This window comes from Dendropsophus ebraccatus, chromosome 7 (genome assembly GCF_027789765.1).
Source record: "Dendropsophus ebraccatus isolate aDenEbr1 chromosome 7, aDenEbr1.pat, whole genome shotgun sequence".
Lineage (NCBI taxonomy): Eukaryota > Metazoa > Chordata > Amphibia > Anura > Hylidae > Dendropsophus > Dendropsophus ebraccatus.
The window spans coordinates 81,036,794-81,047,098 of NC_091460.1; the positions used below are offsets into that span (position 1 = coordinate 81,036,794).

At 40.9% G+C, this 10,305-nt stretch overlaps 1 protein-coding gene across 1 annotated transcript in view; it reads right to left on the reverse strand.

Moving 5' to 3' along the window:
• The window catches only part of PALLD (palladin, cytoskeletal associated protein), a 276,543-nt gene extending 273,960 nt beyond the window's left edge, over window positions 1-2,583 (reverse strand). Inside the window, exon 1 of the mRNA XM_069977825.1 lies at window positions 1,574-2,583. Coding sequence (XP_069833926.1) covers window positions 1,574-2,568 — 995 coding nt within the window. The 5' untranslated portion in view covers window positions 2,569-2,583. The remainder of the gene's footprint in view (window positions 1-1,573) is intronic.
• Window positions 2,584-10,305: the final 7,722 nt, after the last annotated feature.

Genomic DNA, 10,305 nt, shown 5'->3' on the forward strand with positions numbered 1-10,305 from the left:
TGTTGCTTGGTACAGGGGTTTTCTTGGCTAAGATAATTGATGCCCTATCCTCAGGATAGGCCATCAATTGCTGATCAATGGGGTGTCAGCACATCAATCATATTAGAATGAAAACCCCCAATCCCAGTGCCTTTTAAGCCTGTGATTTGGTATTTCAGAGTAAATTATGGTTTGTCATGTTAACAATCCCCGTCTCTGTTTTATTCAGCCTCTGGTTTAGGCAGCATGAAATAACCGTCATCTTTCCTTTATTATATAATTATGTTATTCTGATATTTATGCATGACAGGACACTATTCTTACAAATACAAAAACATGCAAACAACAATATAATAAGATATTTATTTAACCCCCTAGTGACTGCCAATACATCTTTTTATGGCCGTCACTAATGGGCCTTATTCCGAAGTATCAGCGATGTACTGCTGATGTGCAACTAGTAGAACTAGTGAAAATTTCTCACCCCCAAATAATAAAATGACATAGATTTTCCAGTATAAAATGAATTGTTACATTGAAATTTACAAAAAAACAAAATAAAAAACACAACATGCATATTTGGTTTCACCACGTTTATAGGGTAATTCCTATCAGGGAATCCCCGGCTTTCTCAAGGAGTTCACTCCACAACTGATACTGCTACCTCTTAGGGCCCATGCACACAGAGCAAAAGAGGTGGAAGTTTCAAGTGCTGTGGACGAGACTTGAAATTCTGCTTGTCCCATTGCTTCAATGGGATTTCTTGCAAGCCTCCACTCTCTGCTCAACGGCACAGTCTTTGCACCCCTTTTTCTGTTCTTTTTTTCTTTTCTTGATTTAGATGTCAGTTTAGATTTATACTAAAGTGGGTGATTTATTTTATGTTTTATTTTTATTTGTACACAATCCAAGTGTAGGGGGCACTAATAATGAGGCATCATCACAAGGTCATGGCACAAGAGAGACATTATTACTGAGTGGGTGACACTACAATAACTGAACTGTAATCAACTACAGCTTGACTATACACTGCAGAGATTCTGTATAATACTGCTATATGAAGGCTATTTGGGCAATATATGTAGTTATTATAGGTAACATTGGCATGTGTGGTAGATATATGAGGTCATGGTGCAGAGGGACTGTGTAGCCCTTATTTAGCGGTATTTGGTAAGTGCATCTAAGATATATATATATATATATATATATATATATATATATATATGTGTGTGTGTGTGTTATAACTACAGTATAATGTCTTCAATATGAAGTTCATGCCAATGATCTTTGTAGATCATGGTACACACTGGCATATGATGCCCAAAAGTTCCCATGTTTGAAAAAAATATATTATATTTTTACTGGCTGTATCTGTATACAATAGTGTAGCCGAATATGCTATTGTACACAGCAAAAAAAAACAAACATGTAGACATAGTCTGATGGAAGCCAAAAGGACAACACCTTAACATGTCTTTGTAGTAAGTCCATGCAGCCTTTGAAGATGTGTTTTTTCTTTCTCAGCATCTAAACAGAGCTTTTCTTGTTTTTGGAGTAGGACATATACAAGAGACATATACAATGGGTGACTTACCTGATAGCTGGGCTAGGGTTTCCAGTCACTTTGCATTCTAGCCTGACTCTGCTTCCCTCAGCTACTTCTTGACTTTTCAGTTTCTGGACAAATCGAGCTGCTAAGGGGGGTGAGTAAGATGTAGTAGCCTGACCATGCCTGCTCTCTTCTTTCACCTGCTTGACTTCATACTCTACTTTCTCAGTTTTATCCTCCGTATATTGTGGAGTGCTCACATCTGTTGGTTTTTCATCTTCTGGCTTTTCCGTTTCAATTTCATTGGCTGTGGGGCTCATGGGGCTTATCACCGTGTTATCCTTTTTCGGAGACAGGTAACCACTATCTGGGGAAGAAGAATCTCCATTTGGTCGCCTGTCTCTTGCTTTATTTGTCTCCCTAAATATTGCAGAGAGTTCTTCAATAAAATTAGCAGCTTTTTGACACATGTCACTTTGAGCATTAACATCCTTGTTAAATACTTTTGTTCTTGCTTTTGGAATTGGGAGTGTGTTATAGCCACCTTTGCCATGGTGTTTTGAAGATTTTTGGGCTTGCAAAGCCCGAATAATACTTGGACTAGTGGTTAGAAATGGTGATATCATCCCGCGGACATTTGACGGCTCTGGTTTGCTCAGCCTTCCTGGTCTATTAGGTCCATTGTCCCTTCTTCTGGTGTTCTCAGATGCAGTATTACTTAATTTTAGTTCTTTAAAAGACCTATCAGGTTGCTTCTTGTGAGGAGACAAAATATGTCTTTGAGCTGGATCTACAGCATGAGGGCTTGAGAAAGCTTCACGTGCAATGTCAAGGCTCTTGTTCATTTCCTCCTGACTTAGGAAAGCAGAGAGTTCTGGGAAGTTTCCATCAATGATTTCTCCATGCAAGTCGGATAAGGAGTCATAGAAAGAGTCATGGGAAGATGCTTCAGACATGCTTTCAGATAAACGTTCTGTTGTTGTCCCTCGAGGATGACCATCTGTTATCAACAGAGTGGGATCCAGGACCCTGTTTGCCATCTTGAAGAACTATTCTACTATAAACAAAAAACAATGGTGTCCATGACCAACATAAATACTGAATGATCAGAAAATGATGAACTACAACAACACCAAAGTAATTTACAGAAGTTACAACTTGGAGAAAGTCTTCAGGCTTCATGTTATCATGAGCAGTTATAAAAAAAAATATGGCATACAGATCTCACAATAAAGTGAATTATCAATGGTCCTCCATTGTTTGTAAATGTCATGATATATTATAGCCAGCAGGGACTGCAGATTATAATATATCTGTACATGGAACATTTAAGAACTATTAAAAGAAAATGTGAAAAATTATCAGTAAACCTCAAAAGCTAAGTTAACAAAGTTCAATAAATTCCCCCCAAATTACTAATAATATTTTAGTAATAAATTTAATATAGTGAAATCAGATGTTATTGTCAAGTGTATACCAGCAATGTTATCACAGGAGATCGCATGATGTGTTCAATATAATACATGTTTCTATGCACTAATGCTCGCAGTAATTTTTTTAAATAAAAACAAAGGTTTTAAAATGCTAAGTTCAGTAAAAGTGATATAAATTCTTAATATATAATGGTAAAAAACGTAATTGCAGTAATACATTTGGAAATAATGAAATCATATTGTCAAATCTACACTAGTAATGCTATTACAGCATATGTCATGATATTATTAATATATTAAGATAACACTTACCGTAAGATCCTGGAAGAGGTCTCTCGATGAGCTTAATTGAAAGAAGGAGATGTACTGCTATACATTAAGTATTGCTTTGTCCCCACAGCACTCATGAGGTGAATGTTGTCCGAACCTTGCATCTGTTCCCACAGGACCATGTCATTCTTTCTCTAGTCAACTATATTTGGTAACTGATCTCATGTTTCAGTGAACTGCTATCTGGAATTCCAAGAGACAGGCTGTTGGGCCTTGCTGAAATATCCTCACTGACACTTGCCTCTCAGATATCAGAGGGACTACATGTTTGGTGGTATTATCTAGACAAAGATTTTCACCATTACCAGTCACAGGAAGCTCTTGTGGGACTTTCACTAAATCATAATAATTACATAAAGCTGTGGTGGAAATCCTTCAAGTATATGATGTAAGCTGTGACAGTCTCTGGACAGTTTTATAGTATATGTTGGTACTATAAAAGCATCAGGAAAGAATATGAGTAATTTTAATTATAAGCCAAAAATATGGAGTGTCATGTATGTACTGTATGTATAATTTTTTTTTTAATTTTTGTGGAGAGTTAAAAGTTGTTACTGATTTGGTAAATGTTTCCGTAACCCTTTGTTCGTGAGACCTTGTGTTGTTCATTGGTGAGGGTTGCATTCTCCATCACGTGTATGCGGAGGGAATAGTTCCAGCCCTCATCATGATGCTTCCTAGATTAGCTGGCATGCCAGTCTGTATACATGATATGTGGAAGAGCAGGGTTTCTTAATGTTCAGAATAGTTGTTCTGCATTTAAAGGAGAAGTCCGGCAAAATTTTTTATTAAGGTACTGTATTGCCCCCAAAAGTTATACAAATTACCAATATACACTTATTACGGGAAATGCACTTAAAGTGCTTTTTTCCCTGCACTTACTACTGCATCAAGGGTTCACTTCCTGGATAACATGTGATGTCACGACCGATCTCCCAGAGCCGTGCGGGCTGTGGCTGCGGGAGAGGATGATGGTAGGGGGACACTAAGGGACACAGGGCACTAGAGGGACACTAAGCATCATACAAACCCAACCTTGCTATAACGGCTGAATAATTGCAGCTACAATAGTGGGAGTCTGATAGGGTATAGTTTCGTTTAGTTGCAGTTGCTATTACAATGAAAAAAGTGGGAAAAATCAAAGTGCAAAAATAGTGAAAAAAAATTAGCCAAGGTGTAAGTGATTACATGGAACATAGGACACAAAGTTCCTTGGACTCAGTAGGGTGGAAAACAGACATTTGACAGTGGAACCACAGAAGTAATAGTACTGTATTGGACCCAGTGTGGTGGAGAACAGACAATTGATGGAGGAGGAGGAGGCAGTGGCACTTGATTGCACCCAGCCCAGTATGACTGAGAACAGACTATTTAAGGAGGAGGAGGAGGAGGCAGTACCTGATTGCACCCAGGCCAGTATGAGTGAGAACAGACTATTCATGGAGGAGGATGTTCAGCCTTGGAGTGGTGGCCTGGGAATCCTCGCTGATGATGTTGTTCACCGCACCGTGGGATGATGTTGATGCCTGCTCACAGAGTCGCGTCCTCAAAAGGGATCAACAATTGGCAGGACATGTTCGAAGAAACCTATGCATTATGAGATTTATCACATGTGCCATACAAGGTGTATGACGCAGCCCTCCCTGCTGCACTGCAGAGAAAAGGTTCCTCCCTTTGTGGGCTACAATACTTCCCATTGTTAGTTGACCTTGGGTCAGCAATTCATGTATCTCCTCCCTGATGGTCCAGAGGAGCTCCTGCCCACTGTGGCTCCGTTCACCCAGGCTCACAAAAGACAGCCTGAGAGCGCCGGGCCTGACATTGTTGGTAAGACACCGGGGCAGGTTGGACTGCAGTCAAAGCGGTGGATGGTTGCAAGCTGGTGAAGGTAGAACTTTTGCAGAACTGGCCCCCTAAAGCACCGGGGAGGTGACAGTGGCAAGAATGGGCTAATTTTCTGGTGGTCTTCTGGGGGAATGTTGACCCAATGGGCACTAACAGACATGTACTGCCCTTGCCCATAATTAAAGGAGCAGACATCAGCACTGGGGTGCACGGTCTTGGACACCAAGAATCCCAATGAGTCGCCAACATTTTTCTACACAACTGTGCAGTGATGGGACAGCCAATGGGACAGCTGATGAGACTTTTTTTTGGGACTTTTTTTTTCTCGAACAGTGATGGGACTTTTTATTGGACTTTGTTTTTTCTCAGACAGTGATGGGACTTTTTTTTGGACTTTCTCTTTTCTCGGACAGTGATGGGACTTTTTTTTTCAACTTTTTGTTGCTGCGGCTAAACGGGGTTCTCCTATTTTTTTAACCTTATTGTAAAGATATGAACTGATTTTTCCTTAATAAATTCGATTAGCTTGAATACTGAAGTTGCTTTCATGTGTTTTGGTTAATACTCACAGACAGCTGTCACATTACATTTTTGATTAGGCAGCACCCAGGTATATCTGAGGAGACTAATTTAAGGTCTCACCCTAACAGGGGTGACGGCACACATCTTGATATTCACAGAAAACCAGGATACAAGGGATTACAGAAGTCATAATCCCTTGTATCCTGGTCTATTCTGTGAAAAAAGTACAATTTTGCGTCACCGTTATTTTTACCAGATTCATTACGAACTTTCTCAAAGTTTGGTTTGGTGCCGAACCGAACTTTTTGCAAAGTTCGTAACGAATCTGGTTTGTTGCAGTTCGGATCGCTCATTCCTAATACTATGGTGAGGAAGGTGAGGAAGTCTATGTGGCTAGTGATTTCACAAAGATAGTAAAAGGAGCCTTAGGACTCTGCTCTAAATAGGCATGTTTCTCAGTCTAGGAACTGCATCTGTCATGCTTTTATGGTATATCCTGGGGATACGCCATAACTGGGTTCACACACTGTATACTTCAGGCAGTATTTGGTCCTCAAGTCAGGTCCTCATAGCAACCAAAACCAGGAGTGGATTGAAAACACAGAAAGGCTCTGTTCACACAATGTTGAAATTGAGTGGATGGCCGTCATATAACGGTAAATAACTGCCATTATTTCAATATAACAGCCGTTGTTTTAAAATAACAGCAAAAATTTGCCATTAAATGACGGCCATCCACTCAATTACAACATTATGTGAACATAGCCTTTCTGTGTTTTCAATCCACTCCTGGTTTTGGTTGCTATACAGCCTCACAAATACAGCCTCAAATATACATAGTGTGAACCCAGCCTAAGTGTGTAAGTGTTTAGTTCTAAGAGAGAGACCGGGGTGGTAGATTGATGCCACTATACTGTATATATATGCAGTGAGTAGGGTCTAGTGTGGTAATAGATGAATAAATAGACACACTACCTCTATTTCTTAGTGCGGCATCATTCACTAAGTTTTTCTATGTTTGTTGATTTATTTCTTGGACCACGTTTTTAATGTATATCCAATAAAATTTGTTAGAAGTTTTAACCTACATGTTTTCAGTGATAGTTGTTTCTATGTCCATGTAGTGTACTTACATCCATCAACTATCTAGGTGGAAGTTTTTTTCAGTGACTGTTCTAATCTTGTTTTACATAGAAATGTACGTGTACTTGTTTTTTTTGTTACATACTGTCAGGTAAAGGGGTCTGGGATGACAACAGACAGGTGCAACCCTAGAACTGACACCCGCCCCAGCTGTCCCTACCTGTTTGCCTCGACAGCCCTAAGATGGCTGCGGACAACTGGGCGGCGATCCCTAACCTGATCCAAGTGGAAACACAAAACGGAGACAAGACAAACACACAAAAAGGGAATAGTCAGAGGTCCTAGTCGGTAACAGCCGGTCAATATAAATACAAAGTCTAGATCCAAAGAATAGTCGGGTACAAGCCAAAAGTCAGGTGATCAGGAGTTCAAGTCAGAGTGAATAGCTAGTCCAAGAAGCACTAGGTAACTAGAGTCTTTCACAGGCAAGGATCATGAGACATTTGATGGTATTTATGGAACCTGTAGTCCCAGTCCCCAGGTGTGATTGGGGCTGAGGCTCCAGGTCCTGCCCAGATAACGACAGCTGACTAGTGTGTCAGCTGTCAATCACCAATCAGCAAACACACACAACACCTATGTGAGCAGCCAGGGAGAGAATACTTGCCACAGCTACAACAAGGAGCAGCAGAGTAGAGTATGACAAAAACATGGGAAGCATTCTGGCTGTTATTGATGCAGAGTTGAACGCATGGCCCGAGTCCTAACACATACTAGGTAAAATATAAGTTCGGGGACAATATAGAATGGTTCACTTTATGTCTCCTTGTCAGATTGAATTTTGATTTTGCCCTCAGCTTGCCCATCAGGTGAGAGGGGCCTACATCATACAAGGGAACAGATTTTTATGTGATTTGCACAAAAATCTGTGCCATTTCTGTGGTATACGCCTAGACGCAAATTGATAAATGTGTGCCAAAGAGTAGAATTTTTAATGAAGATGCCCTGCCATTCACCTACATTTATACAATTCTATCCTGCCTTCCTCCCTACATTTTGGCTCCTTGCCTCAGGTTCAGTCCTTCATCTTTGTTTATCTTGAGAATCTAGAGACAAAATGCAAAACAGCTGCACATTTTTGGAATAGGGCGGAGGTTTTACTTATAGACAAATATATTCTGTTGAGTGATGTGTTTTTTGGATGCATCTATTCTTCATATGTTTTTGGCCTTTTTAGAGCAGTGACCAATCCAAGCATTAGACTATGTGTGGTTAGATCTAGTAGCTCTAAAAATTGGAAACTTTTGTGACTCCTCTCTGGAGTCTGCTCACCCTCCGTCTCCCTCCCGTGCCGATCCCCCCTCCGTGTCCCTCTCGAGCCGCTCACCCTTCCTCTCCCTCCCATGCCGCTCACCCCTCCATCTCCCTCCCATGCCGCTCACCCCTCCGTCTCCCTCCCGCGTCGCTTCCCCTCCGTCTCCCTCCCATACCGCTTACCCGTCCATCTCCCTCCCGTGCCACTCATCGCCTCTGTCTCTCCCCTGCAGCTCACCCCTCCTTCTCCCTCCCATACCTCTCACCCCTCTCCCTGAACCTGCTTGTGTGGTGCTAAATAAGAACCCCCGCCCCCCGAAAATAAGACAGAGCGCCTGTTTGGGAACAAAAATTAATATAAGGCACTGTCTTATTTTCGAGGAAACATGGTAGTTATGTTGTATATTCACTATGAATCTTTTCCCTATACACACAAAGTAGTGAAATCAATCACAAATCCATAACTTGCTGAGGAGACTGGTGTGGTTGCAAATCTGCCCCTCTGCAAATGGCTCCTCTAAACACTGCTGCCCAAGGCGCAACCTCTAGGGTACCCAGTGGCAAATATGGCCCTGCATGTACATAAGAAGGACTATTTCTGCCCACTATCTTTCCACCAGCTTTCTGCTCTGCAGGCATAAATTTCAGTTCACCCTGAGCAAGTGGAAGTAAACTAGCCTCTATGGTGTCTCCCGTATTTCTTATTCACTGCATATAAGAAAGTAAGGATCCTCAGAAACAGCAGCAGCATGAAGAACATTATAGAGCAGCACTGCGAGGTATGATCTGCAAATCTAGCATCTAGGTGGACTATAATACTAAATCACCTCTGTCTTTTTGCTATTGTCTCTTTGCTACCACTCCCCTCTACCTCTTTGCCTTTCCACTCTAGATAGATTTCGTTGTGCAGTTACTTGATCAGTTGGTGCTCCAACAATACCTGAGGGAGGATGGCTAGAGCTGCATTTTCCCACCCAGCAGGCCTTGATAGTATTTTTAAGTAATTTTTAATAGATGTACACCCCTTCTATTAAGTGTTTATTGTTCTATACAGTAGGTGTAACTAGTCATTTTTTGACCTGTTTTGGTTACAAGCAAATTATATCAGGTCAAGACCATGTAAATGGAATGTGTAAAAAAAATGTGATCTATTGTTTAAATCAAGTTTTATCAAGTTAAACATAAAAACTTGACTGGCTGTGTAGGATTGTGTCTCCTTGGTGGAGGGTTAGAACCCAAGAAGTTATTTGTTACTATGCATTATGTTGGGTATTTGGGTGTCCTTTGGTCTGGTGCATGTAGTAAGGCTAAAGATTGAAGTGCATAGAGTGATGGTAGCTAGGATTCATGGGGGCCCCATAGCAAAAAAAAAACTGTAAGGGACCCCTAACCTATGCACAACACAAAGCACTGCATATCTCTCTCTCTTTCTCTCTATCCATCTATCAGCTCGGTGATGTGGTCAAAAAATAAAATCTCTTGTGGCCTCAGTGTGACTGGCAGAGTAGAGAGCCAATAACTGCTTGCTCTGTCAGTCTACTGTATTTAAGCCACAAGGAACCAGACTGCCTTCTACTTAACCCTTTATGTACTGCAGTGTGTAAGTGACCCAATGTTCAGAAGACAAGGAGATCTTTGCTTTACTGCTGGTGCACTAATAACCCCTGACCTCTGCACGGAACGCTGCACATTTTCCGCAGTCAGAGAACAGAGGTCAGGGATTATCAGAGCAGTGAAGATCTCTTTATCTTCTGCTTGTTAACCTTTTTTTGTGTTGCAGCATGTAAGAAAACATTGGGTTACTTACACACTGCAGTACATAAGGGGTTAAGCAAAAGGACACATGATGCTCTTACCTTCTCTCCCGGGCCCCCCTCCTGCACAGGCCCCATCGCAGCTGCCTACCTTGCCTCTATGGTAGCTACGCCACTGTGATGATATTGTTTTATACTAAAGATTTTCTGCATAGAAACCTTTCTTACTTTTCGAGTCGGGTTAGGTGAGGCGCTATTTTAGTTTTCATCTTAGGCATTAAAGAAACTATTTGGCCCAGATCCTGCATTAATACTCAAGGTTTTCTTATAAATCATCTTTACTAAAGATTATAACAGTTAGTTCTGTGCAGACAGATCTGATAGGACACCTGCAATAATGTTTCAAGTAAAGTAACTTTGTTGATAATGCCGATTTTCTATACTTTTCTTGATATAAACATTTAGTGTATATAAATGAAAATGTATGCCAAAATAA